General features: G+C 40.7%; 1 protein-coding gene across 1 annotated transcript; it reads right to left on the minus strand.

Moving 5' to 3' along the window:
* On the minus strand, positions 1-27,446 carry si:dkey-71h2.2 (low density lipoprotein receptor adapter protein 1). Its single transcript, XM_068342883.1, has 9 exons — positions 27,334-27,446; positions 12,183-12,325; positions 10,582-10,694; positions 5,369-5,483; positions 5,049-5,121; positions 4,653-4,730; positions 3,472-3,599; positions 2,186-2,220; positions 1-509 (listed from the first exon to the last, which is right to left on the minus strand). The coding sequence occupies exons 1-9, from the start codon at positions 27,416-27,418 to the stop codon at positions 425-427; spliced, it is 855 nt and encodes a 284-aa protein (XP_068198984.1). The 5' UTR covers positions 27,419-27,446; the 3' UTR covers positions 1-424.
* Between the last annotated feature and the right edge of the window lie 372 nt (positions 27,447-27,818).

Below are 27,818 nucleotides of genomic sequence, written 5' to 3' on the forward strand. Positions count from 1 at the left end.
TCTTCATCAGAATGTACACAAGGAACCAGTTTGAAAGAATGTTTTTGTAATTTAGATTTGATAAAGCAAAAAGTGTCCACAATATGATGCTGGAACTTCTTTTATAGAAATGTGCTCAGTAGTTCTAGTTTACCTGGCAGTTTGTAGGGTTTTGAATGCAGCCATCACTGTTTACACTGAGTGAAGTGTGTTGAACAGGAAGGTGGTAACAAGAACAACAGTTTATAATGTCAGGATATTCATTCTGGCTTCTCTGCAGTACCTGCTGGAGATGGACCAGAACCTCTCTGATTGGATTAGAGCACTGACAGGCCTCCTTTCCTCCGGTCCCTGTTGAAGTGACGTGGGTCTGTGGTTCGGTATTCGTCTTTAGTCTGTTGCGCTGCAGGTTGAGAAGTTATTGTCTGGGTGATTTTACTCAAATTCAAAGTAGCAACAGATTCTCCATGACCTCTTGGGAACTCAGAGCTGCATTGTCATCGATGGATTTGGAGCTGGACTCGTCCAGTCTGAAAGAAGCAGAGTGAAAGATCTTTAGAGGTCAGAGGCCGTAAATGTTTATCATCAGTTCCATGGATGAGCAAATGTTTAACGCTGAGAGGAGAACAGGAACGGATGGGGGTTGTCACAGTGACTGAACACACAACACACATCTTAATGACAAAAGAACGAGAGTTTAGACTTCCACAAATTAAAGGACGTACTTAGATTTTTTCAAAAGAAAAAAAAAAGGGTCTTTAAAACCACTGAGAACCACTTGTGTGTCTGGCTTTAGGAAAGAATGAACTTTCTAAATGTAAGGAAGAGGAATAACAGGAAGAACAAAATGTATTGAACTTCTCACCTGTGTCCATCTCCTCTGCTTCCATGTTGCTGCATTCCAGGTAGGAAACAGAGGAAAACTATGATATTACTCACCATAAAGGCTAAGATCGAAGAAAAGGCAAAGAGATGCAAACCAGCAGGCATCTCACATCACATGTGTTTCATCATACACATAAAAAGATTGAGATGAAAAGAACTATTCAAGCCCCTCAGAGCAAGGATGGCATCATATGATAATCGTTTATTTACAAACGGAAAATACAAGAAAATGTTTGATTCCATCCTGTCTAAATGCAGCTGATGGTGAACCAGGTGTCTGGGAGTTTGATGGCTTCTCGCCCACAGCCGCTCAGCCACTTTACTCCAATCCGTTCCTTCAGCTTCTCCATCAATGTGTCATCAGCTGCAGCCTCTCATCAAACATAGTTCTGATATTGACGGATGTTTTCTTCTTCATCCTGACATTTTTTCTGACGCTTATCAATCCTCCTGCTGCCGAATAAATCCATGGAGCTGGACTTTGGGTAGAGAACTGCATGCTCACTACTGGGTGTCGCTTGAGACATGAGAGAGAGAGGAAAAAAACTCTCTTTTGCTTGTTCTATCAATCAAAACCTTTTCCTATGAAGCACTGTTGCCAAAGTGTGTCACCCTTTTTCCAATTTTTTATTTATTTGGATGAACGCTCACATTTGTTCGGCAAAGTTTTTTATGCTGGATGCCCTTCCTGCTGTAATGCTCTGCATTTTGGGTCCGGCCTACAGTTGAGACTGGCTTGTGAACCTGTAGGGCTACAGATGCTGGGGATTGACCCCTGGGCAGCACACATGCAAAGCGTGTGCTCTACCATTGAGGTAGATCACCAAATGAAGAACTCCAGTCATTTTCTAAAACTTCAATGGTCGAAGAATTTTAATTTGACAACAATCATTGAAAAACAAAAAGAAACCCAAACAAAAGCGGCACAACACGGCCCGACCTTGAGTTGGTTGTTTGCATACTTTCTGCCTCCCTCCATTGGCGTGGACGTGAGGTTATGTTTTTGCATGGGGATTGTTTGCCTCTCTGTGTTTGTGTGAATTTTTATAGACCTCCACGTCAGTCTATGTGTCACAGGAAGGTTTTTCTATCTGACAGGTGACCATCAACCTCCGCACAACTACCATCGCTGCTGCATAGCAATAAAAGATGGTCTAGCTCCACTTGGAAATGGCATCACCAGAACACTGGATCCATATATTTGTTTTCCTGACAGTAAAATTAATATATTTGTGTGCTGGAGCAATCTCACATGCTTTCATTCTTTTCTCATATGTTTTCATTGTTCAGTAGATCTGAGGCCTTTATTTGCAAAGGTTACCTTGAGAAGGCGTCGTCGAGTCCATCCTCCACGTCCTGTTGGAATAAACAGTATGAATCAATACACACATGAATAACGGCAAATTACAATCCTGCTGCTCGTGTGTTTTCAGGCCCCACTGGGTATTCACTGAGTCAGCTGTCTGAGCTTATTTTATTCAAGGGACACAAATGATTTAATGAGATGAAGAATTAAACACAGTACGCTCCACATTCTTATGTACTTGTTATTCCAGCCGTGGTAAACATATCACAATAAAAAATGAACTTATGGTAATATCTCGTGACTTAAATAAAAGAATTAACGCACCATTTTGCCCTCATTTTCCTGCACTAGTGGGAAAGCAAGCGATCAAATCAAGTTGCATTCTAAAATTTAAGGGAAACTAAGGAAACATCATTCAGTCGTTACCATATCGTATCAAACCCAGTGAGAGGTAAAGACGCAACCATTAAAAACAACAACATGAGGACACTAAAGGATCGATCTAGACCATCTGATGATACCTTTTTCTGCTATTGGTGAGGAATATTATCAGAGAAATGTACAGCAATGATCTCCATGATTTTTGTGTGGGCGTTGCAATGTAGGAGAGACTTTCTAATGGTTGTGGTGCCACCTAGTGGCACAAAAGTGAAAGTGCAGATCAGGATGGCGACGTTTAATCCGCATCGCACATATTTGCAGTTATTTACACCACATGTGGAAATAATCAATGTATGAGTGATGTCTAAATGTCTCCATGACTGTCTCCGTCTGCAGTCGTCAGGAGGTCGGTTCAGGGAGAGTCAGAGTCTTCAGTGTCATTGGAGGCTGTGACTCAAGGCTGTCAGGATATAAGCTCAGGGAATCTGAGAGTTGTATAAATCATCCGTCAAGACAATAATATTGAACTTTGTTTTGTTGAGCTGTGGAATTGTGTTGCAGGGGGAATTTTGATTCAGGAGACAATAAAAAATGTACCGCAATAATCGTATGTCATGGTTTGGTTGACGCTCCGCATGGTTGGGTGGGAAATACCACAAACCTAGCATGAGGACTGTTTCAATGTCTGTAAATTTGAACCTCATATATTTATTGCCAGTCCTGATAGTAAACTATGTAAACTACACATGCAGTGCTGTAGAAAGAGAAGAAAGGTAATAATTTTAAAAATACAATAGCTGGTGTAAGGCTTATGTGACCTTATCTTCCTATGATACTTATTATTTCAAGTACTTACACACCTATGACACAATACCAGCGTTGGTGTCATGAATTCTTTTTTAAAAAATGACATGACCTACCCAGGAGTCGTGTTTGATCGGTCGCCTTCGAGTCGGGTTGCTCCTTGGTGACGGCAGGCTGAGTGAAGTGGAGAAGAAGGGCCTCCGGAGCTTCTCCTCCGTCACAACGGGCCTCTGAGGCTCTGGGTCTGAGGGAGATGGTGGGCAAGGTTTAGACATCAACAGGGGGAAGAAGTAGAGAAAAAGGTGTTTCTGTGCAGCAGCTCCCTAAACCTTCATCATGTACGTCTCTGAGCTCCTCCAGAGTTCCCGGAGGCATTCACATCACATTCTCTCTATCCTCAGGACACTCAGGAGGGGAGATTTTAATTGAAAGAAACTGGAGAAGTCAGTTCTCGCATAACATCAAACTGTTTCAGTCTCATTTTGCAGACCTGAGGAGTGGAAAACATTTTGACCTATAAATGCCACGGCCACTGGAGAGAACTTAAAACCTACTTCCCCCATGAATGACTAATGAGTGGTGTATAATTAGAGATTTGTCCTTCCTGTGCAAGAGAGAGGTGATTCTAAACTATGAAATTACAAGTTTCAAGGCAAAGTGCACGACCGAGGCGGTTTCAGGTGTTTGAGGATCATGAAGTCTGACGGATTTTAATCCTGCAGAGCTTAAATACCGACTCATGGGTTCCATTAAGGTGCTCTAACATTACAAAATATTCTTACTTTTGTGATCAATAAATCAAAGTTGACCTTTATTCAAAAACATCCTTCATTAAAAACTCGTTTCCATAGAAACAAGGAGGAATGGAAGACCGACCGGAATGACTGACAGCTGATGATGAAATGAACGTGAAGCGTTTCCTCCTGATTAGTTCACTGGATAATCAGCTGAGTTTGAGTGACATGACCAGTGACATTGGATTTTATATGATCCACAGTGGGAGCTGGTGTTTACTTTATGTATTAACCTGGTGAAGAAGAAGATCTCCATTTAAAGACTTTATCCTTAAGGGAGGTAAGGAGGGAGCACCTGAGCACAGTGAGCACAGTGTGACAAATAAAATGACTCTGTTTCAATGTGTAAGTATGTATGTGTGTGTGTGTGTGTGTGTGTGTGTGTGTGTGTGTGTGTGTGTGTGTGTGTGTGTGTGTGTGTGTGTGTGTGTGTGTGTGTGTGTGTGTGTGTTTGTGTGTGTGTGTGTGTGTGCAGAGAGATGAAGACAGCCAAAGTTACCCACCCACTGGTGTGTCGGTTGTCTCTGTCTGGGCTTTGCTGGCAGCACAGGAGCAGCAGGTCCTGGCCTTCCTGTTTTTGTCTGCAGACAGAATAAAAGCTGTTTTTTAAAATAGAATATAGCACCAAATGCTCCTGTATATACAAATACTTTAACATTTAGATATTCATAATTCAGTCTAAGTAGCTACTTTACATGCAGATCCAGTTGTGTGTCATTTATATGGTAGACTTGGCATGTGAAGCATTTTACTTATGAATCAAACTCTATCTCTCCTGCCGGCCTGATTTGAAAGACAAAACTAGTCTCGTTTAGAATGAGACTTTTTCCTACATATAAGAAGTGAAGTTTGCACTAATCCGTCCCGATTTCGCCCTCCCTTCAGTTCAGTAAACTCACCTTCCTGAGCAATCTCCCAAAGATCGAGGGCTATTTTAAAGGCCTGGGCTACCGTTAACGTCACAGCCTCAGCCTGCAGAGAGACAAGGATAGGAGGAATAACACCGGAATAAAAACAAAGAACATTTGTTAATAAATTTAAAAGTTTATTTTAGATCATTCCTGTATCTACTTGACTTTTACCCCTAATTTGCATTAATGGAAACAGAAAAGAATGGCACACTTTAACCTCCACAAGGTGGCGCCACACACCATCTGTGTTTCTACTTGTTCCATCCTGTAGAATAAATTACATACTTTAATGTACTGTTCACACTCACAATCTTCTTCTTTTGACAGAGAAAAGCGTGACACTCCAGCGTCTCGTTGAACTGACTCTGGGAAACATAAGCGAACACCTTGTCCTGAGTTTTATCTGCTGTGCAGTACGAAATTCTGCAAGGGAAGACAAAAGAAAAAGTGTTTTAATGTGAATGAATTCCTTTATTTAACTAGGATGCTTTTACACAGGTGAAAAATAAAAGACAACATGCAGCAGCTGCAGAACTGAACTTCATATTACTCCACTGAGTACCTGTCAATTTATGCCATAACGTTGCTTTTGCGCTCAGACTTTTTTGCATATGCATAAGAAAAGCAATCATATGGGAGGGCGGTGGGGGGTGTGTGTGTGTTTGTAATGAATTTTATGCTGATTTAGGTCCCACAGCTGGGGACAGATGAGCAGCAGTGACATTCATGGGAGATTCTTCAAGCCCTTCACCGCTAAAGCAATTTCATATAAACATTAAGTGTGAAATTTATGGCTACTGCGGAGTCAAGCCTTTAGGCTAATGTCAATCATGTGTTGATAATGGAGCAATCTGCACCAATTTTGTGTTGTCTTGTTCACTTCATTGGAGTGAAGTTACGTTTGCCCTATTTATCTCTGGAGAACATCGACCGCTACAGAGAGGCAAAAGAAATTAAGTAAAAATGAAATATCAATAAGAGAAAACTTCATTTCTGAAGAGAACTCTGATGGTTTCAGAATAAATTCTACTGAAATATCTAAAATTCTACTGTCAGTGGGAAATAGATTAGAAAATAATCTCCACTGTAACGATCTCCACCTCATCTCCAGCAATCATGTCGAATCTCTTCTGGATCTCACATCGAGCAAACCTAAGTCTGCAGATGTGACAGCTGTGACCAGAGGATTTTCAATGGTTATCTAAAGCAAATCCAGATGGACCCCAACAATCCATTGTGAGTCTTACGAAAGCTTGCATGGGTTCACAGGAGTGAAGCAAAGAAAAGCAACGTGTTTTTGTTTGCGGCGTTTCTTGCAGGCTTTTAGAGGCCGGATCGATCCTGTGCTTCCATCTGAGGTTGTTACCTTAACCGGACATGCCCATCATGTTTGTTGCCCTGAAGAGACGTGCAAATCGAGCCTCAAAGAGAGAGAGAGATGCACTTTGATGTTAATTTAAGCAACCTTTGATATAAGGAAGGCATGGGAGGACAAGATTAGCTTGACTCTCATGTCAGGCACAGAACTCAAGGGGCCAAAGTTGTTGTTATCTCTGACTAGAACAGCATCTCATCCCAATTAGACTCAGATAATCAGTGTTTCTGCATGCAGCTCATCATCACAAATGAGGAAGCACACCATAAGAATGCAGTCAGGTTGAGTGGGTCTCTATTTATTCCGCTGTTATTACAGAGTGGCAGTCGCTCGTCCGCTTCCCACTTCAAGAGAGTCATTAAAAATGAAGTTATTTTTTAATATTAAACATGCAGCCTTCAGATTCTCCTCTTAAGATTGCTTTGCTGGATTTCACTGCCGATGCCTGACCCACATTGCAATGCCCAGGACACCCAGCTCAATAGCCCCCCTCCCTCTCTGTGCTCTAACTTATATTTGCTTTTTTAATTGCATAAAAATGAGGAGTGAAAAAGTTGAAAGCATCGACCTATTTTAGTTTAGAAAACAAGAGTGATGTAACGACTCCATACAAACTTCACTATCATAATTTTGACAATGTTTTGACCTTCTAAAGATTTTATGCACAACCTGAATATAACTTCAGGGAACGTCTAACTTTTAATTGATTTTCTAATTATATTATTTATACTATTAACTACTAAAGTAATAAATTATTCATCCTACAATGTTCCATATGCAGAGCAGCACAGTCAAAACTAATCAACTCACTAACTCTAGAAATGGTCACGTATTTTGTGTTGATGTGATTTAGATGACATAATAAAACAGAGGAGAATGTAATAACATTAACTTCAAATAAATGATTTAATCGTAAACTTGATAGAGTTTTATAAAAGTTCTAAATAACTGGTGTCAGATGGAAAATAAAACTTGGAGATGAAACAAAACCTCTGAAATAAATAAGTGCACTTACAACTAAACCACGTCCAAAAACACGACTGGAATCACCATTCATATAAGCAGACACACAGAACTGATCAACTCTAAAAACCACCATATTGGTGTAGCCACAGGCAGATCCATCAATTATTTACTCATGCATAAAAATTGCTTTTTCGCAATTTCATCAAAATAAACTCCAGGACAGCTTTTCATAAAAAAAAATTCTGTTTGGTTGATTAGGTTTTGGGTAAGGGTTTACTTTAATGAAAGAGTGACTTCACTGAGTGTCATCTTGGTTATTAAGCAGCATCCAGTAATGTGAATAATTAACCAACAGCACGTCATGTAGTGATTATAAATATAACAATTTATCTTTTCAGCAAGAATCCAGAGCATTAAGTGTGATGAATATGTGAGCAAACCAAGGGCCCATCACAACAAATCCTTGGTACAAAAGAAGAATATTAATTGGCGCCACTGACGCATCCACACAATGGATCATATTCACAAAACAGACCTTCGTCTTGACACAACAACAGAAAAACATAATTAGCCGACAGCATCAGAGAGTTTTTACTGTCAGGTTGAAAACAGGAGCTGAGCTGTCAGTCTGCATCACGTCTCCATGGGGGCTCTGTGGACCACATCCTTTCATCTCCTCGCCGTGCAGCGCCGGTGTTTGTGAGACGGAATATCAATAGAAATATTGAAATATTTACAGCGTGAACTCCACGCATCAAAGCCTCGCAGTCAGCAGGTTTGCTCTTTAACAAAACAATCAAGTGTTTTTTTCTTCCACTTCCAACATTTATGCAAGACTGAAAAACTGAATTTTATTGTTGAAGAAAGCTTCCTGCTTGTTTCTTATATTTCCAAGTGTTTTTACAGACTGACTATGCTGGTGATCACTGAGAACTACTGTTGAAAATATAAATCAGTCGTCCAGAGAGGAACTACACACCTCACACTGATGCCGGTGTCGCTGCCTGGATGTTGCCGGATACCTTCATACACACCGATCCTAATGATAAAGGATGAACGTATTGTTTTGTGTGGATGGCTTTGGGTTTGTGTATGTGTGTGTGTGTGTGTGTGTGTGTGTGTGTGTGTGTGTGTGTGTGTGTGTGTGTGTGTGTGGTTCGGATAGGAATGGAAGGTTATGGCTAAAAGAACTCACTTCCACAGTGATGTAAAACATCTTCCTCTCTAGCTTCTAAACTCATAAAGCTTCAGCTTCAGGGAAGATGTTTCACTTCAAGCAAGTCTGAATGCACAATGAAGTCTACAACACATTAACACACACACACTCACTGGATGAGGTCATTATTTAAATGCCCTATCATGTGTACACTCACTATGTGTACACACACACACACGCTCACACAAACACACAGATTTAATGCACACTCTGTGCATTTAAATCTTTTATTCTTCATTTCTTCTTCACATTATATTGACTGATCTGATCCATTCTCTTACACTCCACTTTCTTTCACCCCTCACTTCCTGGACCATCAGTGGATTATGTGCAACTATAGTAAGTCATATGAAAGGAGGGGGCAAAAAGATGAGGAGGCTGTAATGAGGGGGCGATGGGGGTGGGGCCTCATCCTCAATCGAACCTAAGCTCAGCGTGCGGCCACTTACTGGTGTGTATTCCTGCGTGTGGAGATGTGTTTATGTTAATATGAGCAGGAAAAAAAAAACGAACAAAGAAAAAATCTCTCCACATTGTCAGAAGGAGTGTGTGTGTGTGTGTGTGTGTGTGTGTGTGTGTGTGTGTGTGTGGAGGGGGGGGGGGATCATAGCTGAGGATGCTTCTCCTGGTCTGTGGTCTGCTGCTGCTGATAAAATGGATCAGGAGGACACACACACACACACACACACACACACACACACACACACACACACACACACACACACACACACACACACACACACACGCACACACACGGCGTTTATTGTTGATAAAAACAGTTCAGCTATCCGACACTCAGCAGACTTCATCATTATTTGAGATTGTCACAAGAAGAAGTCATTAAAAACATGCGGACATGAATACAAACATGAGTGCAGGAGGGTCCAGCAGCGTCATCACAAACGTGTCACTCAGCTTTAAACACGCTTCTTCATTTTGACTTGCTTAGAATATGTTATCTGTATTCAAAGTCTTGATTTAATACTTGTTCCGCATCTGTATTAAAATATATAGAAAGTGTCACAGTTGCACACTGTATGTCCCACAGGACAGTAGTTTTTTTGCCAATGTATGCAGGTCAGTTTCCCCCCGTGGAACTCCGTAACCAAACCCATACACACACACACACACACACACACACACACACACACACACACACACACACACACACACACACACACACACACACACACACACACAATTGATTTGGATGAATGAAACCTTCCGCTAGTGCTGAAAATGCTTGTTGTGCAGTGACACACAGAGACCGGAACAGACCCCCCACCCACACCCACCCACCCCCGGCGACATTCTGGAGCTCCTGCCCTCCATTATTGGTTTCTGGGAGAACTGATTAAACATGAGACTCAACAGCTCTGAGCTGAAAACTGCTTTGGTTTAATGATGGAGAAGGAAAGCAGAGGACAGACAGGAAAGTGACCTACATAGACGTGATCCGTTCTTCACCAATCAGATGAGCCAACCAGCAATGGTGATGAACCAGTTATTACAAAGAGAGATTTGGAATGTCTAAATGAATATTTAAATTGTACAGTCCATATTGCTTTGTCTGATGTCTTTAAAAGCTCACTGCTATTTATGAAATGCACACATTTTACATGCTATGAGTGTACGGTAAAAGTTCAATGATCTGCCCCACGAATGAATTATCGATGGCCCCCTGGATATTTATTTACGATTAGAACCATGCTTATAGTTCTAATAACCAAAAATGGCTAAAAGGAAGCTGAGAACAGAGGGGGTTTCAAGCCAGGTGGGTGTCAGAGGACATGTTCGCAGAGGTTAAAAAGTAAACCTGAATGTCTTCTGTTTGGAGAAAGTTTGGCTATAATGAAAGAATATAACCACCATGAGGCTTGTGGGAAAAGCCTCATGGTGGCGCTAGAGTAAATGTGAAGGGATCAATAAAATCAACGGAAGTCCTCAGCTGAGTGCTGAGTTACCTGTATATGGAGACGTCTTCTATGAGGTCGGCCGTCTCTGTGTCTGTGATGATGATTCCTTTTGGTGACACTGTCAGCGTTACTTTTCGAAACTTCTTCGCGCTGGCTCTGGCCTGTGGGCGGGAGAATGAAACACAGGTACAGACGGGGCGTACCGGTCACTGTGACGTAAATACAGGACGTTACGTTTGATGAAACAACAACAAAACACAAATGTGAGCAAAGCTGGAAAGCATAAAAGAGGCAGAAACGTAGGACATTGATATGAGGTGACAGAGTGGGGGTGGTGGTGGTGGTGGTGGGGCTGCTGTGACTCCTCGAGGTCGAGTCGGCGGTCACCGAACGCCCTGCTGCTCGGCTCCATCTGGAGTTTCAGAAACACGTCCATCGAGCTGAGCTTGCAGTCAGCGAGGACGGGGGGGGGGGCGACGGCCTCTTTAGCGCGCCATTAACTAACAAATGAGCTCAGTTCAGTTTCAGAATCAGAGCCGGGATTGAGAAGGAACATCGTAGAGAAAGAGGGGAAATTAAAGAAAGTAATTCCTTTCCTACACGGCTGACATCGGGTGCTGCGTCCCACAGGAAGTGCTAATGTCTATATTTTCTGCCGTTGTTGTGCCACAAGGCAGAAATCAGTCTGTCAGCTGGAGATACACCACGCTCCCAATGTCTGCCCTTATCATGTCTGACTGAAGCATGTGGCAAATGAAAATGTCGCAAACGTATTCTATAATCTCATTCAGCTTGATTGGTTTCCAAGGGAACAGACAAGAGACAACCGAGCAGGAATCAATTGAATCTTAATCGTGCAATTACGTTTGGTTCGTACTCTGATTGAGAAGTGGGGAGCTTTACGATTAGGCTCTTCTCTCTGCAGAGAAAAACCCTTGCTAATGATTGATCACGCAGTCTGGTTGGTGAAAAAGGCCCGCGTGCAGACGCAAAGTAAAAACAAGAGGAGGAAACGCGAATATGAAGTACAAGGTGGGTGCATAAAAACAGATAATTAGAGGTTTTGTCTGGAGATTCACTTTCATGCGCCGGTTCTGCTCACAGTATTTTATACTGACTGGATTCTACACTGGTGATAAAACTCCCAGCATGCCTCGCTGTTCGACAAACACTGCTACACATGTGATGATCCTTGTTTAGCAGCTGTGTTTGGATGTGATCACATCATCGGTTGTAAACGTAACCCGACTGTATCGACGTACCAGACGCTTAAACTCGGTTGCTTCAAATGAAGTATGAATGACACTGAGTGCACCTTGTGACTGAGTAGGTAGCTGAACATTATGAACATTCAACGGGCTGTCTGTCCTGCAGGCTAACTTGAACATCGACCCACGACCACTGGTCTGGGTGATTAGGACGGAGTCCAGAATCTACATCCATCATGGACACAAAACACACCGATGAATGTGACGCTGAAGGTGTCGACCTTGCATGAAACATTGCTGCCATTATTAGCACTATTACACACAGAATGTACTGGATTTCACGTTAGTTATGCAGTAAACAAGCTTTGTCCAGCAGTGGTTGTAAAAATTCAAAGTCACTCTGACTACATTAATCAAGGTAGGCTGGGACCGACTACTCACCATGGCAACAATCCTGCGAATCGCAGCCGAGGCCATGTCCTCTCCTTTGGGCTGGCCCACCAGAGTCATGCCCAGGTACTTCACATTGAACACCATCCCCTCCAACAGAGTCTCCTTGGTGTCTGTCCAGTTCTCTGGTAGCTCTGGAAGGACAAAGACAGGACAACAGAAAATATATATTTGAAATTATATTCAAAATACATTTTATATGACAAATAAAGTTTAAAACTAAAGAGTATATATAATCAGATTTACAGAAATGTGATTGTCAATCTATTCATCCACACAGATATCTACAGCCGGCAGATTCTTTACATCAGGAAAGATCTCCTTGAAAGAAATAGAGATCTTGAAATGAAATGGAGCCTCCGGCCCATTTAATCTGAAATACTGTCTGCTGATTGATTTAATTCAATACTCTACCTAATGTGTTGTTACCTTCACTCAGAACCAAATGTGCAAGCAAAGCACTACAGTATTTTCCGCACCATAGTAAGACAGACGCACCTAAAAGCCTTTAATTTTCTCAAAAACCCACAGTGCGCCTTTTATATGAAAAAAGCTTTAAGAAGGGCGTTCATTGAAGGTGCGCCTTATAGTCCAGGGCGCCTTATAGTGTGAAGAATACTGTATAGATGACACATGCAAACCTCAAACCAATGAGAGGGCCTACACTTAAACTTGTAGGAGAATTTTGATTCCAGTAAACAAACAAACAACAAACAAACACAAAGTTAAATTGGGACCAACTATTTCTCTGGAAATTGTTGGTCCCAACACTTTGCCAAACAAGGTGACAAAATCGAGGATAAAGGTTGAGCTGATTGTGACACTAATTTGAAGTTGTGTAACTGAGGCACAAAACTTCACATCAGGATACAAACACATAATAACTAACACCCCACATTCTGTGACGGGCCATTAGAATAAAGCATGATCCGCTTTTAATGTCAAAGCATTCGGTTAACAATGAACTTGTTCTAATAATGACAGTCAAATAAATAATCCATGCAGATCTGATGAACTGATAGAAATGATTTTGAAAGAGTGCGAACAGAAGACCAGACAGGAAGCCACACACACACACACACACACACACACACACACACACACACACTGTCTACTGCTCTCCACCGGCACCAGACCCCCACACGGGCCGAGCCATCTGTCACTGGCAGCCCCGTGCAGCTGTGAAAGGCGAACAGACCACTGTCACTTACATTGCTTCCAACAGCTCTGAATTATTAACTAATCTTCAATCACACTATAGGGGCTGCCTAAGAAAAAAGACAGCACATTTGATGTTATCCAATGAGACTGGGGGGTGTTTTCATCCAGGACTGAAGTCGATTCTTATCTCGGAGATAGGTTTGTTCTGTTCCGCAGGAGTTTGGGAAGCAGATTAAACTTTTGTTAGCCCTGACAAGCGACAGCGTTTATTAAATGACACGCTGCTTCTGTCTGTGCTTTACTTTTACCACAAACGTGATCATTGCACTTGAAAATTTTTCAACAGCGGTTACACAACGAGCTGTTCTTATGGATTGAATCATGACAGAAAAACACTGAGCTGGTAAATTATTTTTTGTTCCAGCCTATCGTCCCCTGTAATAGTCAAAGCAATACAAATGCCGCCATCTGACTAAAGTTAGCGTTCTGTGAGAATGGTTCTCTGATCCTTTATCGATCAACAAGGAAACTATTCATTTTTCTTCCACCCCCCCCCCACACTGACCCACCCACTCCAGCAGGAGGTCAGAGACAGAACAAAGGGAATCAGTCGTTCTAAGACGTAAAAGCACAATTAAACAAAATAAAAAAGGACACTAAAGAGCATTTTACAATTAAATTTCTTGGGGTGGTGAAAGTAATAAATCCAAACTACTTGCGCTGATGGGTAAAGTGATCGATTATTAGACCCCTCCCCCAAAACAGCAAAGCTGGAAAACAGACAGAGATTTCAGTCTTTCCAAAAGCATAAATATATGGATGGATTTCAAAACTGGGTTAATTTGACTAATAAATACAAGCTAGCTGACAAGCCTTCAGTCCACACTTTCTATAGCATGTAGCGTGTAATATTGAATAATTTTAAAATGGATCCCTTTTCAACTAAGTAATGGAGTAAGTATCGATTACCGTTGCAGAAAAATCTACTACCGTCATTTCAGGTGATCAAATTGCTGGTTATCACTTGACATGATGGAAAATCAATGCTACCAGTCTTTAAAATAAAACAGTGTTGCAACATTCTGATTAATAGATCTATCAGTCCCCCATCGGAGATGCCATAACGACAAGCGTGACAGGTGTAGTGACAGAGAACTCTAACCTGGTTCAAGTCTAGGAAAAAGAATTGAAGTCATCCCAACGTTTGATGTCGATATTTACAGCTTGATTGTAAACTATGGTCCATACTGTGGCTTCACCAGGCTACACACATGAATTATTTAAGAGCTCCATGTTGATGCTGCAGGGTTTCCAATATATTATCCCCTTAAAGGAAGAAGTACTTAAATTTTGATAAACCCTATGAGTCTTCAGAAAGGCTGAGAACGATAGCAGTGATAAGAACACATGGAGGCCAACCGTATGAAAGAAAACACTGGATCCAAATGGTGATTTTTACTTTTCATGCCCTGTGGATTTGCCATCTGTGCCAGGATGTGTGTGTTAAGGTGATGTGATTTAAAGGCACACAAAACATGATTAGGGACGGCGCAGCGTGACGCTACGCTGATGATGTTAGCATCTTTATTAAACTGAAACACCAGGGACGCTGCAGCAAAATGCTGTGATTGCATTAATTTCACAAAAAAAAAAAAAAAAAGCCTCACAAGTGGGACACACAATAAAAATCAATGCGTTACAATGAAGGTGTGGCCAAATGACATTTTGCTGCACCGGGACTTATAGGTCATAACAGTGTTGCCCTGAGATACTGAGCACTGGGAAATATTTGACACTGTTGAAGGAACCTGTGAGTACTGCAGCATTTCACAGGAGCTGATCTGATTGTTGTATAACGGCCGCCATGAGCGCCGCCCGCCTTCAGCTACATGCAGCGCTCGCCATCTGTCTCCTGTAGCTCGGCTCACAGTAATTTAATTTGCAGTGACAAGCCGTAATCGTACCCGGGTAAACACTTCCACTGATGCCTAATTACTAACGCAAACAGGGGGGGCAGAGATATGCAAACAGGCACCATAGAGGAAAAACAGAACATGTAAAGGCATTCGGGGGGGGGGGACACCCATTAAATTTCCCCAAGATACCTTCATCAAAGTAAATGTCTGGAAGAAGTGTGTGCTCTGGAATCCAACCAATGAAACTCTCCTTATTTTATATGTGCCTATAGGTCGGCAAACAGGAGGCATCACACATTATCTTGGTCCGAATCCATTTGAACAACTACAACAAAAATATATGCAAACAGGGAACCATTCAGAAGGCTTTGTAGACCAGACCGGGACCCCCCCATCCTATAAATCCTTCTTGATGTCATCTATTTCCTCGTCTGTCTTACTGATCCGAGGGAACTTTGAATCTAGGACACCACCTTGAAGGGAAAATAGGGCGCACATTCAAGGAATACAGCAGGCTAGGACTCCGTGTGTGTGTGTGTGTGTGTATTGGGGGGTTTACCTGATTTCATTTTCTACCTTGTGGGGGAACCAAGAGAAGCAAAGTCGTTCACTTCAAGCTTTTTCTCTTCTCACTGTCTTCTTAATTCAATTTCTCCACTCACCTCCTTCACCTCCCGGATCACCTGATGTACCTCTGGCTCAGACCGCTCCCAAATGAAAGTAAAGCCCCCTCCTCACATATATTGATCAGAATAGAAGGGAGGATTGAAGGCAGTTAGTACGAGCTGCTCCTCAAACGCTGACTGTCACAGGATGAAACCGCCGTTGCTGAGCAACCACGGATATACAAACAGCACAACAGCAGCGAGGAGGTGATATGTGCAATCACACAACTGAACACCTCGGCTCGGCATCTGAAGAAGAGTACAAACTGGATGAAGTGCTCAAAGGACAGAGGAATTACCCTGAGCTGGAGCAGAGCACAAACCTCCCATCCCAGAGCTAAACCTCACATCCACCGGCTCACACGCTAAAGGTCACGTCGGAACGTTTCAAAGGTTTCATCATCTTTCTGGCCTCTCACTGACAGAAAGACGAATGAACAGGAATGTGTCAGAGTCTGTTCAGTCAACAGACAGAATTGCAAGAGTTTTAGCGAGAAATTTAGTGAGAAATCACATCACGGCTCCCAATCGACATTTATATCAATAATAGTACAACATCTATACATTTTGTTTTACTGAAATTCACTGAAATAGCTGCTAATTATTTTCTATCGATCAAAACTAGGTGTGTCTGATATGTATTGAATACACTGAGATTATTCTTAAGATATGAGAAATAATGAAAGTGACTGTCGTAACTTTTTGGAAGGATTAGTTTTAATCCATTTCTTTGAATCTATTAACATGTCAGAGGTGGTGTTGTAACACAGTGGTTGAACAAATACGAAAACAATGGAACAATGTTCAAACGAAATCGAATGCAAAACTTCGCTTGAAGAAAAATCAAAATGTTCTACCATTATTATGATCAGGAACTCAAGTGTAGTACCACTAGCATCACTGTTTGGTATGGAAAAGAGAATGTATGGCTAATATACATGCATACAAAACTTCATGGTATATAATAATATAGAATATTATTCACACAGCGATGGTATCCAGTGGTTCCCTCAAACGGACGGTTCCGCATAATCCCCTTTTCATCACAAGCCCTCATTAACCGATTTTCTGTTAAGCAACATCTCTAGTGCTGATCACAATGATGAAGTGAGTTCTCTTCACACACTGGTGAACAAACAGTTAAACCAACGGGGGCTGTCGAACGGCTGTGATCATGAAGCTTTATATTCTTACTGTAGAAATTGAAGCATAAGAGAATATTTGAACCATGACCAAGGATTAAATAAATCTGCAGGCGCAACAAAAGTCTACTATGAAATAAAGACTGTTTTATGAAATTGATTTTACAATCTAACCCATTTCCAGTTTTGCTAACTTAATCTATACGGCTGCAGGCTATGGGATGTTATTTAGTGTACATTGAGGGAGGAATTCATTTAACGTTCAGCAAACTGCTACAGTATTTCTAACAATGTCAGCAAAATGTGAAGGTACAATTAATTTTTAAAAAATGTGTCCATTTTACATTAAAATAAGTGTATTAATGTATCAGAGCCTGGAAGCAAGAAAGACAAAGTATGTCCGATAAGCACATTATTAAAAAAATGATATCTGAAACCACAATCACAACTTCCTCCATCGCCCTGGATGATAATCTCCATTGACTGCAGCTATGATGCAAACCGCTGCTGTCGAGCCTCCCATTAGAAACCGTTTTCCACCGGCCGGGCCTGTAGATCATTAATTAGAAAGGATCAAATCTATGTCCTCACAGCAATAAAACAGCTTTATCTTCTTCTCTAAGAGGCATGTTTTTTTGTTTTTGTTTTTTTTCAGAAGCATCTGGATAATGAAACAGGATTAGCTGTGCTCTTATTTAACGGACATGCATTTTTACATGCCTCAGTTAAGAGTCAACACCAATGTTTGAAGAGGAGTTTTGTTGCTGAAATCCTTCCTGTGCTATTTATATCTGGCATCCCACAGTGAAAACTCTGCTCAAATTTGCACTGCCAATAACAGTCAGTGGCAGTGCCTCCGATGATACCACGATACCTCAAAATAATATCCAGTATAATCCAGAGACAGTGTTTTCCTAGGAGATTCAGGAGAAAAAACCGAAGGTGGTAACCTCTTTCCAGTAAGCTTCTCACTCATCACAACCAGCAGCCAACACAATGGAGAGACGTCCAAAATGTTTTCTTCAAGTGTTGATGGAAACCAAAATAGAGCAAAAAAAAAAAAAGTGTTTATTGGCTTCATATATGCAAAATGTCCAAAACACAGCCTAATTATAACTAGAATTTGTTGCATGTGTGAAATGTTTGACAGCAGGACATTAGCATCTATAAAACCACTATAGATCAATAACACGTTTACGAACGGTTCTACATTTCTGCCGGTGATCTTATTGTCAGCAGAATGACACACATTCTACATAAAAGCATGAGTTGTGGCGTTAGACCAGAATATTAGACAGTCAGCCGTTGTCTCATATTAATCCTCAGTTTTCTGGATCTAAAGGAAAAACTGGAGATGACAGATCTGAAAGCACTACAGTGAATAAAACTGTGTTCCTGTTTGTGGTAATAAATGAAGGCTTTGTGGAGTAAAATATTAAACACTCATTTATCTACTTCCTTATGTGCTGATTAAACAAACACAACACAGTGAGAGGAGAGGCTGTTTATAACCTCCTAACAGTTTATCACTGAGTAGAGGCCTTAACAAATGGAGGTGACCTGCACAGTAAATATTATTCAAAAGTGCCTTAAATCATTTTTATTAAGCGCTTCAGCAGCGACTGCTCATCTATAGAACACATGTAGACAGCTGTCATCTGGTGAATGAATATTTATGTTCTTAAAGGAGGAGAAGAACAAACATTTTTCAAAACAATGGCCTGTTTGTATTCCTCCTCCTACTACCGTCACTTACACATTTTAATTAAATACAGAAAGAGGAATTGAAATGACTGAACTGCTAAAGACACAAACTATAGACTGTGAAATATGAGGGTGAGATAAAGTCAGAGGAAACGTAAAATTCATGGCAGAAACACATCAAAGCCTGAACAATGCCGACAACCGTACAGAAGAAAATCTCTCCTTGCAGCCATTGATTCCTAAAGCTGAGCTCCGTGGAAGGATTTCCATCAGCGATTCGAACAGGGTTTGATTTTCTCTTTGTTGATACAGATCTTTTCTGCCTGGAGTATGCTTGCTCCCAATTCAATTTCTTCATCAACCACAAATAGCTTTATTCTATTGTATGAATTATTGTTGTAGGTTTATATTTGCCTTCACCATGGCAGCTGTGTTTCTATCACTGTTGTGTATCACTGTTTTGTAGCTGGACTAAGCGAACCAATGGAATAACCCATTACATTCTGAAGGTGGATGTTCATAACTGTATTATTATTGTGTGGTGGAAAGAATACCTTTGTATTGGGCTAAAAATGAATTTAAAAAAATAAAGAATAAACCTGAGGAAATTGTGATTGTGAAATAAATAAAAAACATTTTTCTGCAGAAAGGTCAAGGAGCACAAATGGCATCACGTCAGCATGAAATTCACCATATGTTCTCTAAAAGAGGGGTGGAACAAGATAAACACACAAAAGTATGCTCTTTACAGTATTTTGTGTTCTATTCAAGGGAAAAGAGGTGACACACAAAAGATTTTAATAACGTCTTAGTGTTTCCCATCCCCCCTTCTCAAGCCGAGTGCAAGGAAAACAACACTTTGCTTGAGCAGCCATTAGCCTCCCCATCCATTATCACACCAAAGCGAACAAGTTGCCTCTGAGAGCCGTTGATCTCATTTGAGGCGATGCGTCTCTGCGCCCCTTTAACAGATGAGGGATTCCCACAGGAATCCCCTCTAATGGGGGAAAAGACATTCGACCCTTCCAGCTCGCTGATGGATGACAGAGTCAGCCGGATACCTTAAATGGCAGGCCTCAGGGTCTCCGGAGTATCAGCGGGTATTAAAGGGGTAATCAATGTGAGTGCTTGAGCCGCGCTGTTGTTCAGAAATTACTCACTGGAATATAGATTAAGTTCAACATTTATCTTACAATTTAGTAGAAATTTTCTAAACTAAAAGTTATGGACATCGTTCTAAACCACAGAAACCACCCACTGATAAATAAATGACACAAATTCACGACATCTTTTTGACAAACTGAAAAATATTCAATCTTACTTATAAAGAATGCTGCACAAGAGACAGATTTGTATTTTTCAGGGTTTTCAGTGTGTGACAGGTGTCAGCCAGTGGGTGGAATAAATATAATTAAAAAGGGAGGGGATCGTGTTCCCCGTATTCCCAGTAAAAATTAGGCCAGTGCATTCACAAGCATAATTTAAGAATTAATTTATGTGAAAGTTAAAATAAAACATGAAGAGAGCAGCAACGGCTTTTTAAGTCGCTCATAACCCGTCTTTATGATTAGCATCAAGAAGATCACAGATCTGGTTTGAAACTCAACGGCTCATCTCAATTTGTCTCATGAGAAAACTTCTCTGTGCTGGTTTGAAACTGAAAAGCACGATTACTGTGTGTTTCTGAACAGCACTGAGCTACAGCAGGTTTCCATTCTCTATTTTTCATGACGAAGTTATTTTAAGGAGTGAGTTCCTCGGCTCCTGCTGCTGAGCTCAGACAAGGACACCATGTGTCAGAAACAGTGCGTGGAGTTTGAATTTTTCAAAGGCACTGAAAACGGAAATGGGATTTTTGCTCTCCAATGGAGGAGCAGGTTCGACTGCTATGCATACACACACACAGACACACACACACACGAAAATTGAATTATACAGACAAATGAAACTATCATCAAAAAGAGTGTCACAGTGGAGTGACAGCATATCCTATTTCACAGGAAGCTATAACTGATACCAAATAACAATGATGTTGAGCCTTCCATGTAGAAACAGGAGGCTCGATTGTGTGTGTGTGTGTGTGTGTGTGTGTGTGTGTGTGTGTGTGTGTGTTGTGTGTGTTTCTGTCCATGTGTGTGTGTCGTTGCTGCAGAATAAACAGACATCTCTCCAAAGATACAAAATCAGTGTTTCCCCTCTGTTGTATAACTCACCTTAGCTCAAGCCGAGGGACCTTGTTGGTGCTAAAAACCCTCCAGAGAGACTCAACACAACAGCATAACAATGAGTCATGTGGATCCACTGACACTCCAACTCCAACGCAAACAATCACACATTGATTCACATTTCGATTAACAGTTTAAAAGCTTTAAAAATTCAGTTTTTGTTATTTTTGGCCTATGCCGATATCAGGTAGATAAGCGAAATTATTTATTGGTAGTAACAGCTTCAAAATAAATATTGTTCAAATGTTGTAAATGTCAAGTCTCAGAGACTTCACTAATTGTGTTTTCAAATTCAATGTTACTGGAGTCCAGCTTACAGATTCAAGCCTCAGCCAATCTTGTGTGTATTTAGTCTATGCTTGACTAAAGGAGTGAAGGACAACTTCATCTCATTGCTGACAATATTAAAGAAAAGACAAGTTTAGATAACCTCAAAGGCTTCAAAAAAATGCATGACATACCAAAAACAACTAATTATAGCACTTGCATATACTGTATGTACTGCGGGCATTACAGCCATAACACAAGCCCCAAAAGTCTCACAAAGAAAATCAATATGGAATCTGATGTGGAGCAACGGTGAGGAAAATATTGCAGCTTCAAATGCAACAGAAAGACGACAGTAAAGAAATTAAATCTCCATTGATTTGCTATAAATACTGAGTTGAAATTCAGTCCTCTGGGGGATAATTTTCACAGCACACAACAATATCAATATAAAAGTTATTGCTGTTCGTGAAGGAAATTCTAAGCAAAATAAGACTCATTCAAACTAGTGTCTGTGTTATGACGGTTTTGAGGAGTTTAAGGAATTAATACAAAAATGATTGTTGGGTAATAAAGGAGAGAAATACTCCCACTAAGCTTTGACTAAACCCAGATCTATGACAGAGGCAACACCATATCTCAAAGGGTCTCATAGAGCCCACAGGATTACAACATGCAGACGAGTGAAATCCAGAACATGTTTGATACTGGATCGCTTCTCGACAAAAAAAAATCATATCAATACTGATCATTTCTTAAAACTGAGCAAAAATGGATAATTAATATTGTTAAATGTATTTGAGATTAAACAATTTGTGATATAAATGTATTTTCCGGCTGAATGGGCTAATGATGGATTTCAGTAATTGTAATCATAAATGTGATAAAACCTCTCAATGTTGGCAGCTGCTGATAATTTTCTCATAGGAAATGCATTAGACAGGTTACTTTGGTAAAATCGTGTTCCATGAAAACTCATTAGCAACACTAATGGAGCCTCGGTCTGGTGAGAATGATGAGTTTGTGAGTGTGAATTATGCATCGTATCAGTGGGAAGTGGGCTCAGTTTAATCACTGGCTGATACACTGAAGCTCAGCTAAGAGCATATATCGCTGCGTGTGTTCTGAAATGATCCTGGTGAGTGCAAGATTCAGTTATTGTTCTCCTATGACTAAATGGAGGCTTCAAACCATCAGGATATGAAGACAAATATCTTCAGTACCATTTAACTTAGAAAGCACATGAATAGATGCAGTCAAAGTAGATGATGATACTTTACTTGATGGTTAATATTTTTCTCTTTTAGTTGCCTGGATCCATCAAATATTGTGCAAAGCAGCTACAGAAAGAAAGCAACTGTCAGACAGGGTTTTTTTTAGAGGTCAGGTACTACAATTCAACCAGTGTGAACCAGAAGCCTGAATATTTTAACAAAATGTTTTCAGTGGTTTAAACCTCTCCAATAGAGATAAAATAAGTATTTAACATAATAGCAAACTTTTCTTTGCATTTAAATATTCAAATAATTTAAATATTGAAATGGAAATGGAAATTTATTGACTTTTTTTCCTTAAAACCATTGAAAGAGAAATCAGTAGATTACGCAAATAAATATTCATTAGGTACGGGTCTACGACATATGAGAAAATATTTACTTTATTCACCCCAAACTGGGAAATTAGGATTAGAATTAGAAATATTGAGTAATATTTGTTTATTTAAGATTATTTATTGATTATTATTTATTAGAAATTAGGAGAAAAACATTATTGGGGAACCAGGTTTTCTGTTATTTGGGAAGAATATCTTTATAAATGAGCTTCACAGTCTTATTGTTTCAGGAAACATTTCAGACAGAAATCCGGCATCATAGCCTGAATCAAAATGCTGCATTTATCATCAATCATCAAATTGTCCTCTTTCTTTTAAGCACATTGAAAACAGTGGAATGAAATTTGCTGCACACAGATGCCAGTCCTTATCCATCTCTTATTCCCAAAGCATTTCTGCTTTAATTATCTGGTGTATTCCCTCCATGTCCTCCCATTATTTCTGCTCTTCCTCCTCATCTGTGCAATGCCACTGAGAAATAATTGCTACCTGCAGCTATAGTGTTAACTGACACCACCAACTCTGGGATGTCATTGAGTCGAGCCCTGTGCTCTTTAATAGAACTTCATAGCGGTATTCAATGTCAGAGTTCCCAACCAGTCCAAACTAATGATGGTACAGTCCGCTCATTTTACATCAAGGTCTCCTGTAGAGAACAGCAAACTGCAAACTCTGTCTATTCCACCAAAGCAGGAAGGCCGGAGTGCAAAACAGAAACACATGAACTAAACAAAAATTATTTCCAGTTTTTCTTCGATGCTGATGACATGACAGCACAGCAGAAGCTATCTATGATATTTACACCACAATAACGACAGAACAGAGTCTTAAATCCACATTAAACACAGACTTGCTAGATTCAGCTACTTCCTCATTTTCCATCCATACAGACCCTGAAGCGAAGATGTCCTTGGAGCCAAGGGCAGTGAGCCTGACTCCTGACATGCAGAGAGGTCCATAAAGCTTCCCTGTGATGAGATCCAAAGGGATGGCTGGTACTCCAGGCACACGCTGTGTCCTCTTCCATCTTGCCAGTGGCTCTGACCTCAACAGATGACAAAAAAATGTCCTCGAGGCAGGCAAGGAAAGAGCCAAAACTGTCGGCCAAAGAACTGAAGACCAGCTTCATACATGTCCAGAAATAGATCTTATTAGTTATGACAGAAAGTTAGAATTATAATTAAATTACTCCCTTTTTTTGACTGGAGAGCAGAACCTGACACAGTAACTGTATTTTACCTTTACCAAATGAAATTACACGTCCTCATCGGTAAGCTGCCTGCTAGCCTACGTAGCTTCTGCCACATGACTGCACAAATCTATGGAGCCAAGAGACAAGACGTTTATGTTAAAAGCTATAGCTGTATCCCATAAATGAATCTACTGAGTTGTTAAACATGTATTCAGTAAATTGTAACACGCATTGAATAAACTTGATGTGACAGCATCAAGTCACAAAGACTTGATGCTGCAACGCCTTCCTGCAAATGTAAAACCATTGGTGTTCTCATTTGTCATCAGGAGGACTCGTTCTGATGTTGCTAAATGTATTATTGCTATATAAACTCCAGTACGAGAGTTTTGTTATCAATATGATTGGTCATACTGTATGTGACTGACTCAGAGGCTCCTCCATTTTCAGAGAGGCGAACACAATTCTGCTGTGATTATTTCTGCATTTCAAGCCCTCTGGTCAATATCTTTTGTTCCCACTATTGTGTGTCTGAGAGGTCAAGTTTGAGCCAAAGTAATCTTGCTTGTTCAGCCCTGAAACACAAAACCAAGTCATGGTGCAGTGAAGCTGTTCTGTCTCCTACCAGCCTCATTTAAACCCAAGCAGCAACACTTTTATTTAACACAGAATCGTTCGACAGAATCTCACAGTCTGAGCACGGCAAAATGTACCGATGACGCTGATTTTACATTATGACATGTCCTGATATTATGTCCCTCATTAATCTAACTACTAAAGGGAGTTAATAGCTCTGCAAGGGAATAATAATATACAGAATGGCCTCAATTTAACTATAATGTAGATTATTATTCAGATTTGAGATGCAGTAATCAATATTTTAACAATTCATTACTGCACAATACCAATCATTCTGACAACTTGTTAGTTAATCAAATCAGAAATACTGCACGCTCAACATCAGTAATATACAGAAGAGAAAGTAAGGTAGGTCTCCAATTAATGTACAATTAATTGCTTAAATTGACTTATCATTGCACTGGAAGCTAATTCTATAGACAATGTGGAAAAAAGTGGATTTAAGGGGATGTGTTTTAGCCATAATTTAAAATCACCTATTTAAATGAGGTGAATTAACATCCACATTCTGCTCCATTGCTCCTCCGGTCAGTGGACGGAACACCAATGCTTTATCTCTTCTTTTATAACTTGCCCCTCATTTGTGTGAAAGTGCCAAACAGCTGCAACATCACCTTATTTGCATTCCGACAGCCAGCTTTGACGCACCGCCACACGCTGGCGTTCACATGCTGTCCTTTATTCAAATTGCTTGTTAGGTAGATTCTGGACATCAGCAGTGGCCCTGACTGTCTATACAGCTTCTTCACGCTATGTTCACATTCTTCCAGCCTTACTGCTCTGCTGGACCCCCAGACACAAACCGCTTCTGTCATCAGGTACTGAAAATCAAGCTACATTCTCTCCTGGCGATGTCATTCCATCCCATAATTCCAAGAGAAGACAAGTGAATGTGAGGGCTCCAACTTCCAATGTGACAGACGACGTCTTTCAAAAGAGCAGGTGGATGATTTGATTATCAGCTTCTGTCACCATGAAGTCACCATGGTGATAATGATGGATGTGATTATGTTAGTGATGCCGAACTGAGGGAAATATTAAAGAGCCTCATTAATCAATTCAGTGTCAGAAGCATTAGGCTCACCAACCATTTACAGCCTTGATGATTTAAGACAAGCGCCCACTTAATGTTTACATCTTGAGTACTAAAGCATACATAGTCATTAGATGCTCTCTAAAACATTAACCCAATGAGAAAACTTACATCCCACAGTCAGTACTCAATAATCAATAAAGTTATAGAACATTTCCTGAAAGAATGGGGAAACTAAGCACAACGCCTTCCTGGCTGTGAAATGAATCATCATTTAATAGTAGTTAAACATTCAGGAAGCAGGAACTCAGGATGAGGCAGAAACAGGAAACTAGCATTCATGTCAGTGAGGAGGCTGCAGGCGGTGTACCTGCAGGAGAGAACACTTCACACATCAGTGAAACAACACAGCTGCAGACAACCCAGCAGCCCAACACTCCCTGCCTGGCCATGATGGTATGAAGGGTCGTTCATTAGACACACACAACCACCTGCAGGAACCCAGGACATTTCCTGAGCAGAGTATTAAGAAATAAACAGTAGATAATGCAGAATATTCACTTAATATTTAAAGATGATTTAAGGTTTGGTGCATCATTCATCCATCCATTTATCTCAAGTCATTGCAAGGTGATCCCTACAGATAAGATCTACATTAAGATGTGTGTAGTTTATTGTAGTACTGACATTTTTCTTTAAAAAATAGCTTTCAGGATAAGGTTATAAAACTTGCTTAATACTGGTACATAACTTTTACAGTACAAAAAATTATTACTCTAATTGACAGGTATTTATTTGCCTGACTAATTACAAGGCTGTACAGTATGTCATACTGGTAGGACAGAATGATGTGTAATCCGCAATTATCACATCACGGAACACGAAATGTCAATTAAATCTGAGGTAAATGAACTCCACAAATGACCTCTTGTCAAACTACAACTTTTTGCTGCTTGACATGAAAGGACAGAACTCACAGTTTTCATTCTTCACAAGCGAACACCTTCAGAAGTCTGATAAAACACCATTTCTACTCATTTTAAAAAAAAAAAAATCCAGTTCGACTGAACAATTTTTTTTCTTCCATTTTCCAGACATGACTGGCTGCTCGCCTCATTTATAAAATATTCCAATGTCAGTCTTTGTCCAATGTCATGCAGTCATAATTATCACTTATCAAAGAGAGAAATATGCCTCACAATCATTTCTAATTAACGAATGTAATAATATACATAATGTCTTAAATGTATTGATCTAAATGGTCACAGGATTTACAGTGTTTCAGGAGCTGAAATCAGCCATTAATTAGTTAAACTGATTGAACAAGTAGGAAAAAAAATCATTCTATTTGAAAAACTAAGATTTATGCATATCGATTGTTCGATTAGTCGACTAATCATCGGTCTCTGTGAAACCAGCTATAGGTCAAACTGGCAGTGAGAATAAACTGGTCCCATAATAAGCTCGTCTCCGTTCGGTCAACACCCGCAGCATCCGATCACCTCCCTCCCGGAGGATTCTACCGATCACAGCCTCAACAACACCGGACCGGCATCACGCACGTAAACACGCATTATCCGACTCACTTTCGTGCTTAGAAGTTCCCCAGGTGTGTCGCGGGACTCCCGGGCTCTTGATGATGGCTCTACCGGCGGACTTGAGTGCGTCCATCCCGAGGCGCGTCTGCTCTCCGGTGGGCGGCTTTCCCCCCCCCACCTCCCCGGTCACCGCAACCGCAGGGAGGACGGAGGACCTCTAAACGTGACACGGAGGAGACAGGTTCGAGTTCACAGCCGTGACTCTGTCGTCTGCTTCCCCCCCCCCCGACCTACGGAGACTGAGGACCACGGAGGACCGACACGTGGACCTCCGGCTGCCGCGCCCACACTGAAGGGCGTGTCCGCCAACCTGGACCGCTTCAATATTTATATATTTTCTCAGGAGACATTTCATTTCTCAGTTCTCCTCAGTTCTCAGATGACAGGTGAATCATGCTTTTTTTTTTTATTCATCTAGGAAATTACAAATTTGGGTGGTTCATTAATATGGAAAAAAAAAGGATGGATGGGAT

This window comes from Antennarius striatus, chromosome 19 (genome assembly GCF_040054535.1).
Source record: "Antennarius striatus isolate MH-2024 chromosome 19, ASM4005453v1, whole genome shotgun sequence".
NCBI lineage: Eukaryota > Metazoa > Chordata > Actinopteri > Lophiiformes > Antennariidae > Antennarius > Antennarius striatus.

Bases quoted from the DNA above. Each gene is read 5' to 3' on its own strand.
- si:dkey-71h2.2 (XM_068342883.1), bottom strand. From the start codon at position 27,418: ATGGACGCACTCAAGTCCGCCGGTAGAGCCATCATCAAGAGCCCGGGA. The intron at 10,695-12,182 runs GTGAGTAGTCGG...TCCCGCCCACAG, and splicing joins TTCGCAGGATTGTTGCCATG to GCCAGAGCCAGCGCGAAGAA. The intron at 510-2,185 runs GTAACCTTTGCA...TGCTTCTTTCAG, and splicing joins CTCGACGACGCCTTCTCAAG to ACTGGACGAGTCCAGCTCCA.